A 27,090-nucleotide genomic window follows, 5' to 3' on the forward strand; every position below is an offset into this window, starting at 1 on the left:
CACAAGGGTCAATTTGAAACCCTCACAGGAGGAATTTAGAAAGTAGTCTGCCCTGTCCTCCACAGAGAAAATCTCCTTTAAGAACAGGACTGAGTCACATCAGTGAAACTTTTGACCAGTTCTTCTGGATTTAAGTCTGGTTCTTGAAGACGATGAATCTTTAATGGTTCTCATGCAAAAGCACCAACTTCATGTGCAGGGAAATTTGTAAGAGTAGATCCTAAACTAATATGCATTGGTTTACATAATTTCCCTTGTAACTGTAAATTGAAACCATGGAATAAAACAACAAAAGATGCTACCTTTACCTGATAAAAGTTCATCAGGAATTTACTTTGTAAGCTGTATTCATTGTCATTTCAAGTATCACAGAAGCACTGAGGCAGGAAAGTACTTCTGGAGATCACAGAACATAACAGCTCCCTGCTCAAAGCAGGGAAGGTAAAGGCAGGCATGAAGACTTCGCAATCTCTGGGCAGTGTGTTTCAGTGTTCACAGACAACAAAAAGCTTTTTTTTTTTAATGTTTAAATAGGGATTTTTTTTTTTCTGTATTCTTTACAGATTCTTTAAAATCTCCATGAACCTTCTCTACTCTACATGAACTAAGAGACAACTGACTCTTGTCTCTCCTTGATGCTCCAAATTCTTAATCATCTTTGCATTGCTTTGCTGGACTCAGTTATCCTCACTTGTTTTACTGGGGAGCCCAGAATTGGACAGGGCACCCAACATCCAGAGTTTTCCCTTTATCCAAACACAGTGAGTTCATCATAGGTGGCTATCCGTTTGGTAAGGCATGATATCTCCTTCATAAACCTGCACTGACTACTCCAAATCACCTTCTTATCTTTCCTGCATTTTGAAATTACTCCCAGGAAGATTTGCTCCATCACCTTTCCGGCGATGAAAGTGAGGCTTACCAGCCTGTAGTTCCATGGTTTCTCCTTCCTTCTCTTTCTGAAGATACCAGGGGAGGAACCTGGGCGCTCCCATCTGGCCTGCACGTATGTTAGTCCATGTTTTGTGGGACCCTATGACTGAGAAGACAAGAAGAGGACCAACAGGATGCTGTTGGAATCCATAGAGTAGTGACATCTTTCTACTTTGTCTCTCTGTCACTCTCTTTCTCCCCTGTCTCTTTTTATACTTCTTTCTCTCTCTGCCTCACATTTACTGTTAAATAAAATTCATACTGTTCACTTCAGCATATAGTCTCATTTGCACCTTAATTTGAGCAGAGGCATCTCTCTAATAATTTTAATAATTAGACCTTACAAAGGCTCAGACAGTGGGTATATATCCATCCCCAGTCACCTGACCCTTCCATCTCTTTTATTCATTTCTTTTTTATCTTTGAGATTAGTCAGAATCTCCTTTTTCATCCTTTGCAGGTCTCCTGTTGCCTTTGCTTGATTTCCTACATGTGGAGATGGACCATTCTTGAACTTGGAGGAGGTTACTCCTGAAAATCAATTGGCTCTTCCTGACAGCTCTTCAGTCCAGGGTCTTCCAGAGGATTTTCCAAAGCAGGAACAGGGTGAAGTCTGTTCTCCTGAAATCAAAGCTTGAACCCTGACTTTTGCCTTTTTCCCTCTTCTCAGGATCCTGAACTCCACTCTCTCAGGGTTGCCAGCCAAAGCTGCCCCCAGTTTTCACATTCCTGTACAGCACTCCCTCATTTGTAAGTATGTGGTCCAGCATGAGCATCTTCCCTCATCAGCCCATTAATCTGTACAGGAAGGTGTCACCAAGACACTCCAGAAACCTCCCAAGACACAAGTGAGACACAATAAAGCTGTTTTTAAAGACAGCGCTGGGCTTGGGTTCCTTCCACCTTTTGCTAGCTGTTATTTAGCCTGCTATCGGAGTAGCGCTTCAGGGCTCGGCGAGAAAGGCTCCTGCGTGCTGAACACTGCTCCAGCCCTGGATGGTGGCCAGGCCTGCTCCTGGAAGCCTTATCTCAGCAGGAAAAGACAAACAAAAAATAGAGATAAGGAGGATAAGTAACACTGTGTGGATCTCAGTTCATCTGGTGAAGGGTTTCCAGACTGGGATTTTTGTCAGTGTTCTCAACTGCAAGAAAATTAAAAAACAACAACAACAACAACAACAACAACAAGCCAGTCCTTTCTGTTTGTGTATATATGCATACACATAATATATTCCTTCTATATATAAAAGGAATGTCAGGGCATTTTATGAAGCCGCTGAAACTACGCTTTTTTCTCAAATCTTCCCTTTTTGTAGCTTTTTAATGAATACATTTCAAAATAAGAAAAAAAATCCCTAAGTAATTCATAAATAACCAGGAAGGTTTAGTTTTCTCACATTTTTGAACACTTTTATCCTGGTTTTAGCATTCCTTTCAAACAAACAAACAAAAAAACCCAAAACCCCACACAGACAAACAACAACAACAAAAAACAACAAAAAACAAACCCTACCCATTCTGGAAGTTATCTTAGCAGAGAGACAGCTGCCTTCTCAACTGGTAACCAGACTGCCAGCTATGATATTTTACGTGATACATAATAAAAGAGGGCCATCACCTGTCCTGGCAGAGAAAGCATTTTTTTTCTTTGTGGAAGTGGGATTGCAGGAAAGGGTGTAAACAAATTAGAGGGTAAACATGAGCCTTGCCATAGGTGATTGTTCATGGGCTCAAGACAGCACAAAAATTAACACTGAGGAAGGGAACTGTACTTGGAGACCTGTTGTTGAACTCTTAAGCCAGAGATTTTGTGGTTATTAACATTGCTTCTCTCTAGCAGCAGTGCAGCAAAACTCAATCCAACACCTATAGAAGGGGAAAGTAATTCTATTTTAAAACATGCATTAACACTCTGACACCCACATTCTTACAAGTGCCATGCTCTGTGTTAAATTATCTCGCTCACCTATACCCACATATATCACAGTGCTTTGGGCAAGTTTTCTTGCAGCAACAGGATGGAAATGGATGCCAGCTACTCAGCCCCCACCATCTCCTCATCCCTTAACTTTCAGGTGCTGCTTTTGGAGGAGTCTTGTACTGCTTCACATCTGTTCCACTTCCATGAAGCATTAGGTTTTGCTTATTAAAGCATCTAGTCTTTTTACCCAGAAGCTGCTGAAGAGGGTTTGTCCTTCTTTACCATCACCTCTTTTTGGCATTTGGGTGTTCCCATATATGAAAAGCTGGACATAACCTGGCAAAGTGCGCTCACAGTGCAGAAAAACCAACCATGTCCTGGGCTGTGTTGCCAGCAGGGCAAGGGAGGGGATTCTGCCTCTCTACTCTACCCTTGAGAGACTCAACCTGCATCACTGTGTCCAGTTCTGGAGTCCTCAACACTAGGATGATGTCCTGAAGTGAGCCCAGAGGAGGCCACAAAGATGACTGGAGCCTGGAGTACTTCTACAAAGACAGGTTGAGAGAGCTGGGGTTGTTCAGCCTGGAGAAGACTTTGGGGAGACTTTATTGCAGCCTTTCAGCACTTAAAGTGGCCTTATGCAAAAGAGGGACAGGGATTTTTCCTGGGCAGATAGTGATAGGACAACGAGGAACAATTTTAAATTGAAAAAAGAGATTTAGATTAGGTATTAGGAAGAAATTTTTTCCTGTGAGAGTGGTGAGGCACTGACACATTTTGTCCAGGGAAGTTGTGGATGTCCCATCCCTGGAAATGTTCAAGGTCAGGTTGGATGGGGCCCTGTGCAACCTGGGACAGTGAGTGGCATGCATGCTTAAGGGGGAAGGGGCGGGAATTGGATCTTTAAGGTCCCTACCAACCCAAATGACTGACTGATTTTTTTTCTTTAAATTGTCTGGTTTTTTAGGATGTCCCTTGCTTTCTTTAGTCTTTGTTTCCTGTTCTGGGTATCCCAATGTACTTCTTGCACATGTGTTGGGAACTTAATTTGCTGTCAACTCAGGGGCCATCAGCAGCTCCTTTTCCTATAGCTCATCTCCTGTTATCCCTCCTGGTTCTTCCACATCCTGATGGTCCCATTTATTTTCCATTTGGAGAAGTTTTAATGCTGCTATTACAAACCTCTACAATCCTAAAGGATAGGATGGAAATCAAGTTCTGGTTTTAGCCTGGTTTTCACCCTCTAATTAAAAAAAAAAAAGAAAAAAAGAAAAAAGAAAATGGGAAAAAAAAGAGAAAAAGAAAAAAAAAGAAAAAAAAAGGAAAAAAAAAAAAAGAAGACAGTCATCCTTTCAATGCTACAGGCCAAAAATCAGCCCCCAACAATCAGGAAAATGCAATCACCCTATTTCTATTTTTCCTCAAGGCAGCAAACATAGAAAATAGATACATTCTGGGAAAAGAAAATGTAATTGATTATATTTTATCATCCCACTGCTGAGTTTTATGTGTTTGATTTGGCCCTTTAGTCCATTTGTTGTTAATTGATTTTTTTCCCCTCCCCCAACTGGATACTGCTGAAAATTTAAATGTGCATATATATAATCCAAAGGTTAACAGAGGGTTTCAGAAAAGCAGAGGGAAATGTAACTGAATGACAAAACTCAGCAGCCTTATTAATGTATGAGATTTAGAAGGAAATCTTCAGGAAAGCAAAACATAGTACAGACTGCAGACTTAGTCATGCAAATGTCAAGCTTTTGGAGTATTCCCGTTTATTCCTAAACACCTACAGGGAGAAGTGAGAGAGTCCCAAATAGGATCAAGATTTTAAGTGGGCTCCAGATTTTCCTGAATTGTGATGCACCATTCCCATGGACTGTGTGCTTTCAGGAAGATTTGCCTTCTGAGATGCTCAGCTTCCTTCAGTCATCAGTGCTAATGAGAAGAAAAACCATTTAGGAATCCCATATATAGTCCAGACCAAAAATCCTATTTATTCCAGTGAAATGCTAAACAGAATGATAGAAGGGGCCATCATTTTATATTAGTGTTACAAGTGTTAAATAAGAGAGTAAGAGAAAAGTTAATTTAATGAAGCTTTAAAAAATCCACATTCTGTATCCTTCTGTATCCTTTGTTAAATATAATTATAAAGGTTCTGTACAGATAGTTATTGACTTTGGGAAGTTTTTCCCATCTAATACAAAGAACGTCAGGGTTGGAACTGTTGAACATTTAAGAATGTTCAATGTTTTTCAAGATTCTGAAATCCTCATAGGGCAAAGGCATCCCTTTTAATATCTTTTGGTGGTTATGACAGTACTTACAATTTATCACCTGTCACATTGCTGAAGTGATATCAGCCCTTCTACACAGGCCTTAAAAGCATTCCCTATTTAATGAGGTAAATCAGAGGTCCCAAGGATCACTTCAAGCATAAACATGCACAAACATCTTAAAGTGCAAATAGCAAAATGTGCTTGGAGAGGAGTGAGCTAAACTATCAACCCAGTGAAATGTTACCATGAGAGAGAGAGTTTAATTTAGCTTGTGCATCTTATGCTAAATAGCATCTGCTGGATCAAGCCAGCTGATCCAAATGAAACAATTAGGAATAATTGGCAGGAGTACATGTCAGTGCCTTTCCTATTACAGATATAGAAAAATTCTGCATATGCACATGCCTGTTTCTCTCTAGGCTATAGAGAAAGGCTTCAACTTCTCCCTTCTGTATCACCAGTCATTCAGAGGGAACAGATAAAAACTGATGCTCTGTTAATGTCCTACACCTTACCACCTCCTAAAGTTGCAGGTTATTAATATCATTTTACTGCCGTTATTAATGTCATTTTACTGCCATTAAATGCTTTGTACTTTTTTGGAAACCCAAACATACAGATACACATGCACACACTGCTTCAGCCAACAGCACATCCAGAAGCCATAGTAACCAGCAGAGAAATTTCAGCCTGATTGAGCTGCAGTCTCCAAAATCTTTTCCTCAGCAGGTAAGACACTTTGGCTTTCAGTGAAACAGAGGCATTTCACTTACAACTCGCTGCTCATGAGTAGACAACTATGTTGCGTTATTTCATACTGCAGTCAAAGCTTCCACCTTTATGACATGCTGCCCATATTGCTCAGGCTATGGAAAGGACTCATGTTTTCTTTTAAATATGCTTAAGCTCAGCCCCAAAATTCCAAATTCAAGGTCCAAATTGAAATCAACTTCTTTTAAAGTAACTCGATACATCTACATGTGTAACGAATGGACTGCCGTAAGGAAAACATGAGTTAGCCATGAATTGGCCTGGGTACAAGAGTGTTCACACCCACAGGCTGTTGGACCTCACTAACATTTTATTTTACAAGTCAAGTACTATTTTGCTCTCATTGTGCAAATGGGTTAGTAAGGCTGTGCTGCCAGACACACGGTGAGTACAGAATCCCTCTGCACAGCCTGAACCCCCACAGCTGTCCCTGCTCCATTCCTGCAATGCCCTGCAGCTCCCACAGTCGATAGCAGATCTGGACAAACTCTCCTCAAAACTTCCCTCCTCACCCACTACTGCACCACAACCCTGAGAGGCTCCTGGCATTATATCATGCTCTTCATTACACTGTGGAGACCACACCATGCGCTAGGTTATTTCAACCCGAAGTGAGACAGTTCCAGTGGTATCAGGCAGCTCTATCCCTGCAGGTTGTCTAGAGCAGAGTTAACAACGTTCCACTCATTCAGGTGAAAGTAATTAAGTCACGGCTTTGATGTTCTACCACGGTTTTTAACACATACCAGAAATGTTTTTTCTGAAGAAATTACTAATTTTATGGGGGAAAAAAAAACATGCCATGATGTTTTGGTTTTTTTCCTAAAAGAGAAAAAAGAAAAACTGAAAACTGAAAATCTTGGTAAAAGATGCTCTTTTGTAGACTGAAACCACTGAGAAAACGCTTCCTTAGTCCATCTTCTTTGTGTTCTAAAATAAATAACTCAGCATTCATCCCTTTTAAAATACAAAAATTGAGGAAAAAGGCTTTTCAAAATTCTGCACTTGACATCCTTGGAAATGTTCCATTAACAATACCTGCAGACTTACCTTGTTTTAATCACATCTCGATCAAAGTAGTTTAGAAATATATCTTAGTATTTTCAGAGGTCATACGAAGTCTCATGTTAGCGGAACTTTTAAAAGTAGTCTGATGTTCTTAACTCCATTTTACAAGCTAGTTTTAAACCTCCAGCAACGGACAAAAAAGCAATGGATAAAGTGTAAGTCATGAAAAAAAAAAAAGGCAAGAAGCTATCAAGCTATAATATTCTCCTGAGCTTGCCATTTTAATAACTCCAATGGTGCACTGGTCTTCCTGTCTTCCCAAGGCCCCCAACACAACTTGAAAATTACTCAGTCCTAAATTCAGAACTTTGAACAAATCTAGAAAAAAAATCTCTGCTGTTGCTTTATACGAATTTTAAATGCAATGCAAAGTTAGACTGACAATTTTGGAAGTTACATGTCACATTGTGTTTCAAGTTCTCAGGTCACAGAGCAAGGAGTAATGATGACTCTGCCAAGTCTTCTTCATAAACCAATTGCATGAGTCTGAGTAATTTTGGTGTCGGGGCAGTCCTCAAACTGGGAAAAATCATCGCACTGCAGTGACGGAGATTCCACCACAGCTCTTAAGAATTTTTAAGGATTTATTATACGCACTTTTAAACAGATGTATCTTACTTGTCCTCTGTATGTACTAATTTTCAAAACACCACACTTTTAATATCTCTGTTTGCTGGGCTGATGATAAGCTTCATTTCCCCTGTAAGTATTTATCAGTCATGACATTATCTATTAACCTTCCATAATAAGTCAAATATATTAGGGCTTTACACGTTCACTACAAGACATATCTGCCAACCCTACAATTATTCTCCTGAATGTTTTCCATTTCAGCTAATGCACTGTTTATAGGAAGAAGCCACATAAACAATCTACATCCACATTCCAGCTCCATCAGGCTGACTGACATTCCTCTGTGCACTTCTGGAATACAGAAAACAGGGATGTTCACACACTGCAGTCAGCCACAGGCAAACAGTGTCTGATGACAGTCACTGGGGGCAGTGACAGTGACAGACCGTGCTGAGAACACTCCCATCTTCCTATTAGCACTGGTGCAGCTGCCACACACAAGCAGTGACAGACGGATGAGAGATGTTATTGCTAAGAAAATAACACAAAATGTTATTCAAAACACATGTAGTTAACGTGATACAGCCCATGGTGAATAGCAAGTGTTTTTATATTGGTAGTGCCATGAGTGTCAGCAACAGTTTGGTGATAAGGAATCAATTTCCTAACAGCTGAAAGATAGTAAAAAGAAACATCCAGCTTTTATATTCTTATTCTCAAGCTAATCTCATGTGCTACAGCTATTAAAAAAATCAAGGAGCCTAGCTCTTCCCCCCACCCCAAGCTGAAACAATCCAATGCACAGTATGACCTATTTCGGAAGTCCTTGTTCCACTTCTAGCAAAACACAAATTATAAATTTCCAAATACATCTCACAGAACCACAGAATAAGCTGAGTTGGAAGGGACCCACAACGATCATTGAGTCCAGCTCCTGGCCCTGCACTGGACATCCCCAAGAGTACCACCATGTGCCTGAGAGCATTGTCCAAATGCTCCTTGAACTCTTGTCAGGCTGGTGCTGTGATCCCTTCCCTGGGGAGCCTGTACAAATGTCCAACCACCCTCTGGGTGAAGAACATTTTTTTAATATCCAACCTAAATCTCCCCAGACTCAGTTTCAGGCCATTCCCTTGAGTCTTTAGGCATACTGTCACTGGTCACCAGAGAGAACAGATCAGTGTCTGTCCCTCCTCTTCCCCTCACCAGGAAGCTGTAACAGCAATGAGGTCTCCCCTCAGTCTTCCCCAGGCTGAACAGACCAAGTGACCTCAGCCACACTTCATGTGATTTCCCTTCAAGGCCCTTCACCCTTCTCCTAACCCTCTTTCTCTAATAGCTTTGTATCTTTTTTACATTGTGGCACCCAAAACTGCCCCCAGCACTGGAGGTGAAGTGGCCCCAGCTCAGATCAGAGCAGTACAATCCTTCCTTTGTCTGGCTGGTGATGCTCTGCCTGATGCACCCCAGGACATGCTTGGCCCTCCTGGCAGCCAGGGCACTGCTGGCTCATGTTCAACTTGACACTGACCAGGCTTAATATTTTTTGGGAGGGGACTGAAAAAAACCATGATACTATCCTCTCTTGAGCAAACCAGAGTCCAAGATTTCTTGTGAAATTCTGCTACTGAAGTAAAAGTGAGTTTTCCCTTCTAAGTTAAATGGGGTAGCCTGATTACAGACAGCTGTTCCACTTTTCTGCATTTTATGAATTTCCCTACACCTGGAAAAGCCACCCTTGAGACTGTATTTTACGCAAAAAAATAACAAGTACCTTTGGTCACATTTCAGTAGAAGGTTACTAAAGAAGCTGGCTTCTGTGTGTGCAACTGGCTCTCACATTTATGCCATTTTTGTTTACTCGGGTGAACATCAAAGACCAGTGCTGTGCTAACAAAGTACTGTGTTGCAGCTGAGAAATGGTTAATTCCAAGTGTTGATTCCCTTCTCTCAACTCTACGTTTATACTTTGTATATTTGAAAGAAACAGAGCAACAGATTAACAGAAAGGATTTAAACAGGATTACTGGAGAATTAGCAAATTACTCAACGAATTGTCCTACATCCACAGTAAGGACTACTGCACTTCTGGACAGCTTGCTTGATGCTGCTGTGATAGACTCAAGATCACTAGCTCTTCTGCCCTCTCATGCTTCTTTCCCACCGGTTTAGATTGTGCTAAAGTAAAAAGTCCCCAACAGGAAGCTCAAAACTCACAGGTCACCAAAAGAACAAACTTCTTCCACAAATACAAACTCCTATAGGAGCGAGGTGGTTTTTTTTCAACTCTGAAATATCAATTGTGAAGCACAGCAATAAAATCCAGAACTAGAACATTTAGTAACAGCCTGAAACTTAGAATTGATTTTTATTGTCATAAGGATTTGACATGCAGTTTTCGCAGGACACTTAGAGCTTTAGAATTTTACTTTCATCAGCGTAATTGCTCATTCCCTCCCCAACACACACTTATGTTCCAAATTGCAGTGACTTCCTGATTTCTGAGAAGTAAGGCACTATAGTGTCCCTTCAAAGCAGTTACAGATTATCATAGCAGACACTTCCCTCTGAGATCTGAAGCTCAAGATTGCCCATAGAAAAAAATGCAACTGGTAACTGAAAGTATATCCAATGGTAACTAATCACCACTGTTACCAAAACAGCCCTTCTGGGTGATCTACTGTCAGACTTGAGAGGAAGCCTCCAGTGCACAGAGCAGAATTAAGTGTTTTACCTTCTCACATCTGGAAACTGCTCTACTGTAGAAAAAAAATCCTTAAAGCTGCCTTTTCAAGCTAGGGGACAGATTTTAACCAGAAGCTTCAACCTTCAGTATGTTCTTATGGCTCAGGACAAGGCACTGCATGAAGACCTTTACATTATAACTTTGGAATAGGAGTTGCAGCCACTGCAATGCTTTCAATTGCACATTCATCAGTGCCACGGCGGATTCTGAAGTAGCCATCTTCTCCCCATGAGGTGCCCCAGCTGTTCTTCACAATCCAGAATTTCTCACCACTTTCTGGATCTTTTCCATAGCCCACCAGTAAGACAGCATGATTGGTCAATTCAAAAGGATTTAAATCATCCTGCAGCCCAGTGTGATGGTAGATCCCCTCTTTATAAAGCATGAAATCATTATAAACCTCAAAGGCAACAGCCATTGGGCCATGCAAAACAAGCTCAAGTTTCATCAGAGCTTCATTGCAGCCTCCATAGAAACCACCAACATAGTGGTACTCAGAGGTGTAGTAGTGGTAGCAGCTGCGCTTGAAAAGGCATGGAGAGTCTTGGCCTTTGTAAGGGAAGCAGTCCTCTTCCACCACACCGAAGTCTTGAACATATTTGCCACCAATGAGATATGGAAAGCCACCATCACAACCTTAACAAAAGAAACAAAGAAAAAAAAAAAGTGATTCTTCCCTTGGAAATTCCAGTATTTGAGGTAGGAGACTCTCCCACTTAAATCTTTCATGATTCTTTCCGATACAGTATTGAACACACTTCAGTGACCCAGATCATCCTAACACTCCAGTTAGCTACAGTCAGCTTTCTGAAACACACAGGGCAAAATTCACATCTGTGGGAGCTATATTGGGAGTACTAATACTTGGACCCTTTCTCATCCAATTGCTCCTGACAAACCCTGTCAGAAAGAAAGAACAGCTAGTAACATGCTCGTACAAGGATCTGCCCTAACAAGGATACAGTCCTCTAGAAAGCTTTAGTAATTGCTTTTGCTCACCTCCCCCTCCCTCTGAATATGCCATTGGGAGAATGTTTAGTTCCATTCTTTCTAGGTAAGCATTGTAATCAGCTACATTTTGAGCCCTACTCCTTAGATATTTCCCATCTCACAGGTAGATGGAAAATCCAGTAACATCCTGAGCATAAGGGCGACTTCTTGTTCAATCCCATTACTGCATTGAACTGGGCTGAAAACTGTGTTTTTGTTATTTTTTAATTTTAAATAAAGTACTAAAGCATACTAAAGTACAGCCTGCCAAATACTTTATGAAAAAGATAACTTGTGTGTGATGGGGAAGGGATGGAAATTTTCAAACTAGCCTCCTTATCCAGCATTATCATTACTTGAAAGGTGTCTTTACATACACCAGCATCCTTACCCTGAGAATACTGGCTGCAAGACACAACCTGCTGGGGACTGAAGACTGGTTTCTGAGTGTTGTTTGTGAGGATACGTATCCTTGCTTCCAGCATGCCCATGGAGGAAAATGCGTAACAGCTGCCACATGAGCCTGAGAAAGGGAGAAAAAGGAACCACAAGGAGCAGTCAGTAACATAAACAAGGCTAGTCACCTGCCATCAGGTACATCTATTCCTAAAGTCCACTGTAAAGAGTTAAAACCTACCTGATAGTGATTAGAACTTGAACACCAATAGAGAAAAAACTTTAAATCTTCATTTAGCTTTTGTGCAAGCAATTCAAAACCCACTTCTAACAACTTCTCAGGGAACACTGAGCTTATTCAGGAATAAGAGGCAAAGTACTGCTCCAGTGTTTTTCAGAAGTAGCATTTAAGAGCTATCCAATTACCCTATTCCTTCAGAATGAACCTTCAGGGATGGCATTAGCAGGGCTGAGAAGGTTCTACCTACCCTTTATGGAGCACATATGCTAAGGGGCAATGAACTCTTTGAAGTAAATGCTGACAATATTGTTCTTATTTCAACCTACCAATGCATTTAGACCTGTAATTTCCAGTTGAAAAAATATTCCACCTCTACAGCTACCCCTAAAATAACTGACATTTAAGAGAATGGTGGTATAAATAGCATGTTTGAAATAGTGGATTCATCCCCGCTCCCCTTGCTTCCCAAGGGCATGTGATTGTACACTGGCTTTTCAGAGGCACCTTAATTTCACTTCTGCTTCCTGACAGAGTTAAGTCTCCTTACTTTTGTATCAAAATTTAGTACTGCTTCTAGCTTTAGGCATCTTGACTCTCTAGACCTTCCTTCCACTCCTTAAAAGCCTTTGGAAATTGCATCACAAGCCTCACAGGAAGAACAGTTACTTGGATATCCGAGGTCCTATTTTATCTGCTGATTGTCATCAAGGTGCAAGATTTCCTTTTGTTTCCTGACAGTGGGAAAACCAAATATTGCAGAGCTATGAAAAGGAGGGAGCCTTGAGGAACAAAACAAAATTCTTTCTCTTGAACTGTGTGGGTGTATAAAAGCAGAGCTATTACAACAAGAAGACTTTGTGAAATTGCACCTTCACTCAGTGAGACACATCTCTAAAGAGAAGGGACGATTTCAGCCTGAACAGGAACACTCTTCCCAGCAGGGCAAAGTGAAGCAGTGGAAGATGCCTCCCAGCCACTGTACAGTCACAGCATCTGAGATGGGCCACGCTGCAGAACACTTTGCTGTATTATGTGTGCAAAAATGTGAAAAATACCATTCATGCAACCATTTCAGTCTGAAGTCTGCTGGATTGGCTGCTAAATTTCTTTCCTGTTACCACAGTGGTATTTATAAAGTCCACAGAATGACCTTTTTTGTAGGTTTTTCTTTTTTTTAAAGTCTGAAAGCTAAAATTCTAATTTGATGGAGCAGAATGCATGTTCCACAGACATTCAAAATACGCAGCATGGACCCTCACATTACATAAAAAGTGTAGGAAGTGCTTTTACTGGAAACAACTGATTAATTCTCATTTAGAGAAACTTTGATGCAACACAGCAGAGAAAGTGTTAGTCTGAACTGAATGTTCAATTGTTTGAAGATAAAAGAGCCCTTGGGACATTCATAGTTCACAGCAGGAGAAAGTACAGGACTCACACCTACATAGGACCATGTAATTTCTTGTTGCCATCTTCCAGTACTTCCACATAGCTAGAAATTCCACAAGCCTTCCTATGCTGCTTCTGCTACCAGGAGTACAGCTGTGAGAATTTATCAGAATAACTAAGCCATAAATGAGGGATTGGTGATTTAAGTCACTCCTTCCCCACCACGCTAACGTTATGTTTTTTTCCCCCAAAAGCTGCCACCAGATAGCTACCAGTAGATGCAAATTTATGGTGGCACAGGGAAGGGACACATTAATGGAGCTCACTGCTGGTCTCCATTATATAAACATATAATTCAGGCATCTCACACCACAGTGCTATAACCACTCCCTACAGAATCAACACATACCAGCATGGTATCCTTTTAAATACTTACCAGTATTTTACCTTTATCATTGTCTGCAATTTTCATAGTGACTTACTATCTCCTCTTGCAACTAGCCAGTTAAGTAACACCTGAATTTATCAGGGCGATAAGGTTTGGAGGCAGTATAAACAATTTTCATGGGTTTATTCATTAAAGCTGCATGATAATTTGCCATCAAAAGAAATCCAGGAAAAAATAAAATGTACATGAGTTCAGTGAGTGTGCAAAAAAACATGGATAAGATTGTTTGGGCAAAACCTGACAGCTGTGTTTATGCAGGGTACTGTGGTAACTAGCTTCCACTCCAGCAAGCCAGCACTGTCTGGACAAGCCAGAACCACCACCTATTTTGGTACAGCATTGTTAGCCAGGACTCCACCCAGTTTCCACACATTATTCACAGTAAAGGTGCAATCTGTCAGCTGCAAGACACTAGGTAAAATCTTCTGCTTAGCAGCAAATTACGAACTACATCAAAGGAGCTCTAGAACATCGAATTCAGAGGTTTTATTTATTCATTTTTACCTTGATTCCGAACAGGGCTGACATAATTGACACCATTCACATTTCTCCAGTCCCAAGATTCTGGCAAGCTTGAAACTTTCTTGAGTAAGTCAGGTGTCAGAGGTGCAGGCTTTGGTCTAAAGAGGAGAAAATGCTTTTGAGAAACGTATCACACTCTAGGCAAGGAAACAATTACATAACACTCAGTTTTCATCTTTGACTTCTACTAGTTGGACTTGCTTCAGACTATGCAATTTAAAATAGTCTCCATTCAAACTGAGTGGGTGTCCATATGAAGAGATAAGCTTGAGCAGGATTCAAGATCTACTCAAATTGCACCCTGAGGGAGCCATATTATTAACTATCCACTGTTGAGGAATACATTCACTGCAGGTAGTTCAGTTTGCAAGCTGCAGTGTGAGTTTCAAAGTGAGTTCTGGGTGGCAAAACCCTTTTGTATAACAAAGGGAGCAGGGACCTGTGGTGACAGGACATTCAAGAGAGGACCCCAGACTTTCCCCACACTTAAGGCTGGGGTATGAAAGCCCAGGGACTCCGTTGTTTGGGGTTCCTCCTCAGAGGGACCCAGTTCGAGCTGCTGTTTTACTATTTAGTTATTGCACCAAGATTAAATTATTTTAAAGATTTGGACATCTGAGACTCTGCTGTGGGAAGGAACCCTGGTGTGACTGTGAGTGTGGGGTGTAGCTGTAAAGGGACCTCAGTCCCAGCTCAGGTGGTGAGTGTGACTGCCAGAGCAGCTCCTGGCAGGTCCAACGGGGGACGTTCCTTAACATCCACAAGCTGCTGAGGCCATGTACTTTTGCACCAATCTGAAGTGCTGAGGTAACTCTCAGAGATTACAGCAACACAGTTCTGCAACAGTTATTTTACTGCAATCACAAATTATGTAGAATATCTCACTGCAGAAACCATCTTGCCTGATGGCAACTACAGTTTCACTTCAGGCACAGGCATGGCTCACACTGACAATTCACTAACTGCAGCCCCACCTGCCCTGGAGACTTCTCTGGAGCAAGTTTTTACAGTGGCTTTTGAAGAAGTATTGAATGCTACCTGTCCTCATCTACCACCTGCAGCTAAGTGATGCTCATATCAGCAAGACAAGAGCTTCCTGCATTCAACTTCCACATAACCTGATGCTTGTCCTCAGGTGCCATTCACAAACATCAGACACTGGGATCTGTTTTGAAAGCAGGAGAGGGCCAACCAAATACTGTCATGGTACTGCATGGGTGGAAGAGAGCTTCCAAATACGTTACTGTATTTAATATCATCTACAAGGTGATTTCTATCTATACAATGAAACCATAATCTGCATGATATTCCCACGCAAATCAGAATTTTTATTCTATAGTAGGACCCTCTTCAACAAACATATGATTGCCACAGTTTGGAAAAGTAAGTAGCATTCCTACTTACAGACATACCAAGAGCTGAAAAAGCAAAACTACGAAGAAGGTAGGACAGCTATAAAGAAGGAAACCCATCCCCTTTACCACTCTCAGCTAAATAATCCGCAAGACCCTGAAAGCGTTCTCAGGGCTGCTTTCATGCTTCTTCACTGAGACACTCTACTCCTGCTAGAGGATTCTTGTTGCAGGTATGGCAAATTATCAAAGTTACCAGGGAATTCCCTCAGAAATCTTTGATATTCATGTTTAGGAGCAGAAAGCAGTTCACAGCTTTTCAACTGCAATTATGAACCAGGAGAACTGAGATGAAGCACAAGCAGAAACTCCCAACTATAGCAAGCAGCTGCTGAGCAGATAGATCAGTGAGATGATAACTGAGACTGTGTCCACTTTTCCTCTGCACAATGAGTTCAGCAGTGAGTTACTGGGCAAGACTGAAGGGTAGGTGACTCTATTTGTGCCAACTGCTTAAGACAAGTGCTCAGAATAATCATTCAAATGAAAAATATGTTTGCACCCCATGAACATGAACCGGAAGGCCTTGAAACTTGATTAAACACCTGAACTAAACACAGCTAAGAGCCAGGACATACACAAGCAGACTCTTGGCAGCAGTGGGGTTTGTTGCAGAACAAAGTGTCTTATTACCTTGAAGCTCTGGAATAGAGACCCCCAGCTCTTTTAGTTAGTTCTTCCAGGGCAAAATTCTCATATTCCTTGTATCTTGTCGCTCTCCATGACTTCTGGTGAGCATTGATAGCATTTACAAAGTCGAAGTTGTGTACGTAACGTCTCTGGGAGAGTCTGCAAACAAAAGGAACAAGTAAAACAGTAAGAAAACAACTGGGATGGAAACTGCATCAAGGCAAGGTTTCTAAAACTTGAGACAGACTAGATATAACCGGCTTCTTTAGACATGCCAGTTTTACGATAGGGCTTCACTACAGACTGAAGGAGAAACTGTGAGGCAACAGGCAAACCCTCCTCTGTTGTGCATTCAGGTTTATTTGTAACATTATCACTGGCATTAACTTTGCCCTCAGTACTGGAACTGGTTCCTACAATTTTAACTAAAACCTTAAGCACTGTTATGAAACATTTTTTTCCAATAAAAGGTCACTTATCTGTTGCTTACCTTCCCCTGGGCTTCTGGAGAGGTAGCTCGTTGATATGAACATCGGACGGAGATGAAGAAATCTTGTGTCCTATGAAACAAGCCCAGTTGCGGCCAAGTACATCATGCACCCATCCTGGTAGGGTCTCATTACAGTAGCTGGTTACATTCTGGCCTTCCTTTTTGTACTGAAATGTGAAGAAGTTATGCTTGTGTTGAGCAGATGCATTTGCTAGCGTAGCCATAGTTCCCCACCCACTCACAGCTGTCTCTTCCTGCCTGTGTTTCACAGGAAGTGGTCAAACACACTCCAGAGGTTAAGAAGATGAAAGAAACTGCTATTTGCCAAATTTACCAAAGTATGCATTGGTATGGGTATCAACTAACCTGTGTTAATCATTTGGGTTCAACAGTTACTTTCTCAGCAAGATGTGAAAGACGTCCTAGTACTCAACCTTCTCTTCTAGGCCCTGAGATTTCTTAAACCAAGTATGTGACCAGTCTGGATTGCTACAGAAGTTTAAGAAACTAAGACTCAAACACAGGGAAGACAGCAAGTTTGTCATCCAGTAACCTCAGAGGAAGACAGGCACTATTTCAGTTTTAAAATTTATGTACTATTTATTCACTGTTATTGTTGCACAAGTCAAAACCAAAGATGAAACTTACAGCCACTTTTTTAGATCTGAGCTGTGATGGCAAAGCATCAAGAAACAATTTCACAGGAACTATTGAAATGAGACAGTAAGAAATGATGATCCCTCGAGAATACTCATTTAAAGTTGGCAGAGACTGCTACTAAAGCCTCAAGTCCTGAGTCCTAATACTTCCTTGTTCAGCCACACAGGTCTTCATTTTACCACTGGAGAAGAGCAATAATTTAATACATTCAGCAAAATGTGTCTTCATACAACAGGTACCACAAACACTTTGCCCAGCTACATAAATTTTCTGGATTAGCAATTCTCTGACAACAGAATGTCTCACCGTGCCGGGTGTGTGCAGCTCTTTAACTCGAAGTTAAAGTGTTTTGTGTAAGGTTGTAATGTTTTGTGTTATGCTACAAAGGCACCTGAAAACCCCATGCAACAAAGGCTTTAACTTTACTTTTCTAATCACAAAAAAAACCCAAACCACAAATCACTTATACAGAATTCAAGCTTCTTAGTCCAAAGAAACTTATTAAATCTCATCCTATTTGAGCTACACACGTACAATTGTAGAGGGTTTCTGTACCTATATTTCAACAAAATGTTTGCTCAGCTTCTTTACTGAAGAAGTGGTGGCTTATAGTGATGGAAATGCCCCAAGAGGGAAAAGATTAATTAAAGAGACTGGGAAGTTTGTGACTATGTTGAGGTTTTGTGAGAAATCTGAAGCAGAACTTACAGTGAAATAATTAGGTTCATCGATCAGCAGAATAAAATTAAAGGTTAATCCTCTGACTGTTTTGGAACAATGGGAATTCACTTTGTCCCCAGTCTGGAGGATGCAGAGGCAACATATCTACACCCAGCAAATGTGTTTGCTGGCTGGAGCAGCGTGGGGGCACTAGAAGGCTGGGCTGCTGCCTTGCTCTATTCTTCCTTTCTTACTGTGCAAGATGGCGCAATGTGGGAATAACCACGCTTGGCCAAACACCAAGGGCATGGTCCAGAGATGACTTTTGAGAAACACCCTCTTCACAACAGCAAAACTAGAAATCCAGACACTTCCAAAAGCAACAGGTAGTGACTCTGCATCTAATTTACTGTGAGATCACTTTTCTATGGTCTCTACATGACCACAGAAATTAAGACCTGTTTTATTTTTTCCTATCTAAATTTTAATTTTTCAGACTAAAACAGTACAGCCATTCTCAATAAGCATAGGCCTTCAATCTGAATACATGAAGATTATCGGAGGAACAGGCCTGCCTCCTGCAACAATTCTGCCTTGCATAGGGTTAATCTGAATTAAAACAAGTAACATAGATTTGGGGCTTTTCTTCATGGGAGAAAAGGCAATGAGTTATCTGCTAACTAGCAAACTAAAACAACAAGAACAACAAAAATGTGTTTTTCTCCTAGAAATCCTTCTCCCTTTCCAGAGATAAAATTCATTGTTTTTTTAAAGATGTAGAGAGATAAGTAGAATAGCATTCACACCATCTGTGCAACTTATCTTTCGGAAAAGCGAATGTAGAGGATTTCTTGCACTGTTCCTTCAGTTCACATGTATCAACAAAACTAGAAAGAAGGTGAAGGGACAGCCAGTAGCAAAGCCAGTAGCTTTGATATAAAAAAGACATAAAAGCCAATTTCAGCCAGTCTTTGTAGAAGCCTAAAATTAGGCAATTCAAGTCCTCTGTAGCTACCTTTTTGTAGAGTGCCAGACTAAGCTATTATCGAAATTACCTTGAAAAGTGGTCATGGAGACTTTGAGACCGTAACACATGAATGACATTTGGATAAAGGGAATTTCAACTCCAAAAATTAATGTATCTAGGAAATGAAAATGTACCTACACAAGGTCACAATTTGCTTTACCCCCCTGCGACTTCTAACCGAGAGCCATTGATGTAGACAACTGGCACACAAGCCCTTAAAAGCCTAATCAGCGTCCTAACAATGATGTCCACGGCTTATCAGAAGCAGTGGATAATTACAATAAATCATTGCTAAAACAACTTTGATAGGAAATGCAGCATTTCTTATTTCTACTAGTGAAGGACTGACAGATGAGCCCCAGGAAATTTGACTGTACCAGTTTCAGAGGACCAACTATGAGTACACCTGGCCAGCTAACAGCCAGTCACACTGCAGGGATAGCGCACCATCGCACAAGGTGGATGGGAACTACAATGTCAGACTCAGCAGAAGCTGCCAGCACAGTACCCAAACCACCCTCAGAGCCCACCCCAGAACAGCATCCTTCATGGAGGATAACAGCCATACAGCTGTGATCACCAGCAACTGCTGGACAATTGCTTGCACGCATTTCTCTGCAGATTTTAAAGATGGTTTTGATTTTCGAGTTAAGACCACTGCAGCTGTGTCATGTGATAATTTCATCAGCCAATGCTCATATCTGCAGCATTAACTCTATCCAGCAACCTGAACAATCTAGGATAACTACTTTAGAAAGGCATCCAAACTATATTTATAGTTCCAGTTCTGAGCTTTGAAAACAGTAAATTTAATTCTATTTCAAATGCTTATTTTTCTCAATCATGACAACTCATGTGGTTTTGCCTAATGCCAAAATTTAGCCAAGCCATGCCAACATTAACCTTAAAAGACTGCATGTAGCTGAACTTCAAAGCTTGCTATTAGACATCTGAAGCCAGGTAAGCTTTTCAGTGAAGTATACTTTCAATAATGTCTCTTCTGTGTTGGCCATCATGACATAATCTAACTGCATGTTCAATTCTAGTCATAGGAAAAACCATAATTGTTTAAAGCTTTTCTAAAATCTTTAATCTCACCAAGAGGAAAGCAAGAAAGGATGGAAACCTTATTAGTCACAGCATTTTAATGGGAATTCAGCAGTGCCACATAGAGAGGCAGCTGTCCCATCTTTGAAATCTACTGTTCTCAATTTAAGCAATGCCTGGGCAGTAAGTTAACCTGAGTTCCAGGAGGCAGGACTATCCTACACATTAAACCTGGTGAAATGAATTATCTCTCAAATTTACAAGTGTCTATGCATTTTACTATGGGAAGGACATATTGAATGAGAACAGAGCTGCAGACTTGCAGATGCCCTACTATACAAAAATAGATGCAGATGATGTTACCAGAACAAACTACTGCATCTTGCTACCCAATACAAAATGCAAGCAAATATCAGCTCCAGGTGGATTTTCTTTACTCTGGGAAATATTCTGCAGTTCTGGGTTTTGTGCTTTCAGACTTACACTTTAGGAAAGCAGCAGTTGCTCACTGCCAGTTAAGCAAGCCCAAATTAGACAGGTTAAAAGCTGACTTTCAATTGATTTGCAAGATTATTACATGGCATTATCAATTCTAGCACTTCTACTTTAGCAATGTCAAATGAAATGCATCTGGGGGGTTTTTTCCATATCCTGAAAACTTAAACATTAACTGCTGTCACTTATCTAGGCTGTTTGTTTCAGAACAGCAGTCCTTGATTTTAACCAATTTGGAAGCATTGGGGAAGAGAGAAAAAGATATGACAAAGATGTCACCAAGTCAGTTTGGAAAAGATTAGTAACATGAGTGGTGAAATATTCTAAAATCTATCTCTCTTTTTTTTTCTTTTTTTTTTTCTGAAGTAGTTGTAACGTTTCAATATGAAAAAATGCCAGACTTCTGGTATTTGCTAAAGAACAGCTGAGGAGTCAGAAGTAGAACCACTTCGCTTAAGGGACAAACAGTGAGAAACTTATGAGACTGTCTCATCTCACAGTGGTAGTCTTAACAATAAATAAATAAATACCTCAAAGATATCAAGTAATTGAAACAAGTTGGCCTCAACTTTCCTTTCAGCCTCACTCTATCTTTTTATGTTATGCTGTTCCTATTTCTTTTGCCACCTCTTGGAGGTAAAAAAAAACCAAAAAAACCTTTAGAGCTTTATATATATTGCATAACCCTAAAGAATCCTTGTATCATCCAGCAGAAGCACATGATCAAGCTTCTGCCAAGAATAAGTACACTAACTTTACATCCAAGTTCAGTAGAGGGATGTTTCAGAAGCACACATTAAACAAGTTATGTTATGCTAGAAGCAGAATGCAAGAATGCAGAATGCAGTAGGATGCTACATTTAATTTGGCAAACTTCAATTCTACGTACAACAATAGTTAGAAAAAACACTGTTAGAGACACTAAAGACACTACAGACACTAAAGTAAACTGAGGAAAAAATAGAATTGATAAGTTCATCCAATCCACTCCTCTGATGTATAAAGTCATTTCCCCCCAGGCCTCAAGTGAAAGAAAAAATACTTGTAAAAGCAATGAGACCCTACAAAAGTTTCAGTGGCTGTCTGTTTAGGAAGCCACAGGAACAAAAAGATACTAAAACCTCATTGAAACAAGCATAGACAAACAGTCTGTGTCTGTATCTACACAGTACAGTAGCTCTGATAAAACCACCACTTAGAGAAGTCCACAGCATTCCTGTCAGTAATTAACAGCTTTAACAGTAGGGGAAAAAAAAATACATTGGAGGTTCAAGTAGCAGAAGTGGCACTTCTATGCCTGAAAGTCGCCAAGTACTGTATTGGCTTAAACACTGCTGCTCATTGTACCTGGCAAATACTCTGCTCAATCTCAGAGTTGTTGTATTGCTATTTCATATAACAGAAATCAAGCAATGCAATATTTAATCCAGTAATGCAGTATTTACTGGATTAAAATTAAACAGATATGCACAGTTAAATATGTCACAAGGTCAAACAGTAAGCAACCACTTCCTCCCTCCTAGTGCCCACTGAGAATTGTGAAATTGGGAGTTTTGCAGACAGACACATTGCATGTTCTTGCCCAATAACAGCAAGTAGTTGTCTGCAGCAAAAAATGCATTTAGTAAGCGCTATGGTATTACTCATGATCCTCAGCAACAGACTTGCAGCTTGGTAATCTGTTGCTCTTTTTACAGCAGCAAAATTACTAGAGAGGGTAACTGAACTGGGCTCCAATCCTCCCTATGGTGTTTAAGGAAAGAAGTCTTTAATTTAAATACGTCTTGCTGATGAATTCCCCATTACTGAGCAATGACCCAAACAAGCTTGCTATTTCTTAAAACTGAAGCCAACTTCAAAACTAAGAATTAATCCATTAGTTTACAAAGGTCTGAGACATACTCATAACCACAAAATGCAAGCTATCGTGTATTGCTACTTCTCAGGTGTATATTTGGCTTACTTTGTTTTGAGCAGCAAGATGAATCAGATGACCACCAGAAGGTCCTTTCAGCTTAAACTATTCTGTAAAAGTTTTCATATGTTGTTTTAAGAGTACTTTTGCAAATACATGAAATCAATGCAATACATGACCTCAGTGCTTATGTGGCACTTGACAGAGTGCTCATCTTCTGGGGATGTATTCCACAAGGTATGGACAGCAGCAGCCTTCAGTGACTCTCAGCTGTCTTCAAGCTGGCAACTAACAGATCCATCTATATCCCAGAGCAGGCCACACTGTTTCTATGATTAAATTCCTCACACTCAGGAATCTGACAATCTGCAATTCTTTTATTGCCTAGCATACTGGCTTGTAAAACAACCCTTCAGTGTAAAATATTAGCCCAAAGTCTGCTAGTTCAATTATATTCTCTTCAGATGAGTCCAACAACGACTGCTGAATTCTCCCAGCCAGAGATGACACCTCAAAACCAGACAATACTACAGCACACAGTGCTCTGCTGTCCTCACGCAGGCAGCAATTCCTGCCACTTTTGAGGCAGGTCCTCCCACTATAGGTGAGCTCATAGAGGTGTCTCTGCCTGAGAAGTTTCAGAGTAATTTTCTCTGTTAGATTACCCTTCAGTGTCTGTGCAGTTTTTGCTGTATCACCTGCCAAACCTATGAGGACTGCACATCACAGCAATATAATTTCACTATCTTATACAGATGAGAATGTCCATCAGGTGCGTTTCTCTCTCATACTCAAGTAACAAGACCCTGCCTTGTTTAAAAAATTGCATTCTTATGTTAAAAATTTCCAGTTGTAAGAGTGTACTTAGGTCTTGACAGTTCATTTTTTTTATAGCGGTCCATATAATGCAACATTTCAGATTTGTTCAGAAAACAGTGTTGTTAATGCAGGGATGTTTAGCTGAGTTTAGCTGAGCACTGCTAGCACAGCATCAAGGCCTCATCTGCTCCTCAGACAGCTCTGACAGCAAATAGGCTGGAGGTGCATAAGAAATTGGGAGGGAACACAGCTGGGAAAGCTGACCCCAAATGACCAAAGAGATATTCCATGCTGAACAATATCATGCATAGAAATAAAAGCTGGGGAAAGGAGAAAAGAGGGACATTCAGAATCATGGCAGAATCACTGCCCTATTATGTAACAGTTGTACATGGTGAAGCCCTGCTTTCTTGAAATTGCTGAACACCCGCTTACTATGGTGGAAAGTTATCCTGGTGGCAAGCAGTGAATGAATTCCTCACTTTGCTTTGCTTGCACACACACACAGCCTTTGCTTTACCTATTAAAGTACCTTAATCTCAGTCTATGAGTTTTTGCACTTCTAGCCTTCCAATTCACTCCCCCAACGCACTGAGTAGTGCTTTGCTGTTTCCTGGGGTTAACCTACAACAGTGAGCATGTAAATAACTTCACCAGTAGCTGTGCTAAACAGTCTGCACAGTCCTTTCCCTTACATGAGCCCCCAAATCAGCACAGATGGAAGCTGCAAGGAGGTTGCAGTTAAACTGGAGCCTTCTATGTAATTTCTGTTCAGTAAGGATCCCAGTTCCCCTGAAAGAGTGGATCACTTGCTCTTGTTAACACCTCTAAACACTGACTTCAAAATAGTTTCTGTAAAATAAACCATCTACCATAGCTCCCAAAAAGATAATTTAGAGCAAAAGTTATCTCTTCACCCTCCTTAGTAGAACACAAAGTTCAGAGATTTTATGCCTGGACAAGGCCTAAAAGTTTGTTCGGATGTTGACTCATCCGAAGTGTCAAACACAAGATCATGCTTCCTGAAACAACCAAAACCGCATTCATTGTTCCTGCCCAGGGCTGCACTCACCAGCTGAGAAGCCCTAGTGCACAAAGCATCAGTCTTTCAGGCAGTAAAGCCATCCTGCAGAGATTACTTCAAACCACCCTTCAGACTGATCATGTCACTCATCAGGACAGCAGCAGAGTGCTCCTAATAAGAGTGTTTTCTCCTCTCTAACCCCTGCATACCATCACTGTTTTCAGCTTGACCTGAAGGCATTAACAGGGACTGAAGACAACAGTACTACTCCAAAGGAATAATCAGAGGCAGCAGAAAGATTCCTGAGATATTACAGCAGTACTCTAACATAAAATTTATAGATCCCAGAAATACTCCATCAAGGAGGATAGATGGCTCTAAAGTTTCCATGCATTTGACAACATCTGTAAGGAAAGATAAAAGCAATGGTATTTGCTATTTGATTTGGGTCCACACAGGGTCAAAAAATACAAAAATCTAGGCTACCAGGAAAGTTAGTTTCATTAAGGCCTTCAATTGCTTTAAGCGTGCTCAGAAGGGAAAGTAGCAACATCTGTATTTTTTACAGATAATGGCAAGTGTGCAATACTTCTTCCCTCTCTCTGCTTCATACCCAACCACTGATCACTGTTTCCTTATGTTCAAAACGAGAAAAGAAGAAATCCTGTATCTGGTATTCCAAGCAAACCTTAGAGCCAAAGATAATCTAGTGACCCAACTGACCCACTGTGGCAAGTAGGGACTGAAGAGAAGCCTAACTTAACTCTGAGACCATTCTGGCAACAGCCAGTGGTGTAGAACATACCAGGTTAACTCACCTTAAAAAATGCAAACCACTTGTAGTCATTTATCACAATCTCAAAGCCTTGATTGTAAATCAAAGTGAAGAAACCATAGTTGCCCAGACTATCCTCAGCCACATCTAGCTTCTGAAGATTGACAACCACCTTTTTCTCTACAGGCCCTAAAAGAAAGAAAGAAACATTATGGCATGATTACTGTATGGAAGAGACAAAAATAATAATAATAATAAAAAGTATAAAGGATGTTGTAACATTTATTTCTGAGGATGCTAAAATACACTAGTTGAATATAGTCTTCTGCAAAAGGGCATCGAGACACTTCAGGACCTCCATTTCAGTCAGTGGGTCTACACGCTCATTTTTCCACTGCTAGACAGTATCTGCACATTTTATCAGCAGCAGCACCAAACAGCTGGGAAACACCAGCTTATTTAAACACAACTTGCTGCAGAGCTACAAAGGTCTTGGTTGCTGTATCACTCAGGCACTGTGTTTGCAATGACAACTCTTCCCCTCCAACATATGGGATGAGGCATCACCCATTCTACACTCCTTCACACCAGTGCTCCAACCCTACCACGCACCTCACCTCCACTGCTGGTATTGCCACTTGTCTCCACTGATTAAAAGCAGATGACACTGAAAAATGCAAAGCACCCACTATTTTTAAAACTCCACCGACAATCATTAAATAGTAACTCCCCACTACGATTATTCCCTCGAGGGAAGTGGTATTTCCATCTCTCTGCATGCTGCCGGGCTTCCCCGCTGCCAGCCTCGACAGCCTCCCAGGAGGTGCCCAGGTGTCACCCAGCACCGCCACCCTCTCCTGCTGGGAACATCCACTGCCCGGGCAGGCAGATCCTCGCAGGAAGGCACCTGTGAGAGAGGGGCAGTGCGCCGGCATGAGCCGTGGGGCCCATGGAGAGGCCTAGTCGAGTCCTACTCGGACCAAACAAGAGAAACAAATCCGCGCGCTGAGGCGGAACCGCAGCAGCGCAGGAAGTCGCCTCCCCGCCGCCCGTGCCGGCTCCGGGGGCTCCGGGCACGGATCGGCCTCTGCCCCCGCCCCGCTCCCGGGAACAGCTCCGGCCGGCCCGCAGCCCCGCAGGGAGGGAGCCGGCCGTGGCCCGCCGCGCTCTCACCCGCCTGCGAGCAGTTGCCGTGGCGGCCGCCGGCCCGCCAGACGCGGAGCTCCCAGGCGCCCAGCAGGTCGGCGAAGGAGCAGTTTGCCGGCGTGTCGCCCAGCACGGCCGCGGGCAGCGCCGCCAGCAGCGCCAGCGCCAAACCCCGCAGCGCCCAGCCCGCCATCGCACCGCGCACGCCGCCGCCGCGCCGCTCCCGACGCGCCCGGCAGCCGCCGCTCCCCGCCCCCGGGCCGGGCCCGCCCCGGCCGGGCCTCCTCCCCGCAGGGTGTCCTTCCCAAAGGTCGTCCTCTTCTGCGGAGCGCGTACGCTTCGCCGAAGGGTGTCCTGCCCCACGAAGGGCATCCTCTAACCCACAACCCGTCTGCCTCCCCAAAGGGCACCCTCCTGCCCACCCCCTGCCCAACCCCGAGCCTCGGCAAGTTGACGACAGGGCTTGTTCCCGGTGTCACTGCAGGGCTACGTCTTGCTGCTCTGGAGGACGAGGCCTCTTGTTCGCCATGGGTTTTGCAGCACGAGGTGACTCAAGGGTTTCTGAAGCAGCCGCTCATCACAACCAGGAAACCGTGCTGCACGAACCTGCTCGGGATGTATCCCCGAGACCCTGCGCCACCTTTGAGACCCTTGTACACATGAGAGCTGACAAAAAGCACAGAAACCCCATCCTGAAAGTGGAAGCTTTG

The 27,090-nt window shown here is 41.9% G+C and overlaps 1 protein-coding gene across 1 annotated transcript; it reads right to left on the reverse strand.

Annotated features, from left to right (window-relative positions):
* Window positions 1–9,884: 9,884 nt before the first annotated feature.
* CTSC (cathepsin C) lies at window positions 9,885–26,574 on the reverse strand. Its single transcript, XM_040056612.1, has 7 exons — window positions 26,408–26,574; window positions 25,278–25,423; window positions 16,813–16,979; window positions 16,326–16,481; window positions 14,263–14,378; window positions 11,676–11,807; window positions 9,885–10,930 (listed from the first exon to the last, which is right to left on the reverse strand). Exons 1-7 carry the CDS (start codon window positions 26,571–26,573, stop codon window positions 10,428–10,430), a joined length of 1,386 nt encoding a protein of 461 aa, XP_039912546.1. The 5' UTR covers window position 26,574; the 3' UTR covers window positions 9,885–10,427.
* Between the last annotated feature and the right edge of the window lie 516 nt (window positions 26,575–27,090).

This window comes from Hirundo rustica, chromosome 2, assembly GCF_015227805.2.
Source record: "Hirundo rustica isolate bHirRus1 chromosome 2, bHirRus1.pri.v3, whole genome shotgun sequence".
Taxonomy (NCBI): domain Eukaryota; kingdom Metazoa; phylum Chordata; class Aves; order Passeriformes; family Hirundinidae; genus Hirundo; species Hirundo rustica.

Bases quoted from the DNA above. Each gene is read 5' to 3' on its own strand.
- CTSC (XM_040056612.1), bottom strand. From the start codon at position 26,573: ATGGCGGGCTGGGCGCTGCGGGGTTTGGCGCTGGCGCTGCTGGCGGCG. The intron at 16,980-25,277 runs GTGAGTTAACCT...TTCACATTTCAG, and splicing joins AGTGGTTTGCATTTTTTAAG to TACAAAAAGGAAGGCCAGAA. The intron at 16,482-16,812 runs GTAAGCAACAGA...TTTTGTTTGCAG, and splicing joins CTCCAGAAGCCCAGGGGAAG to ACTCTCCCAGAGACGTTACG.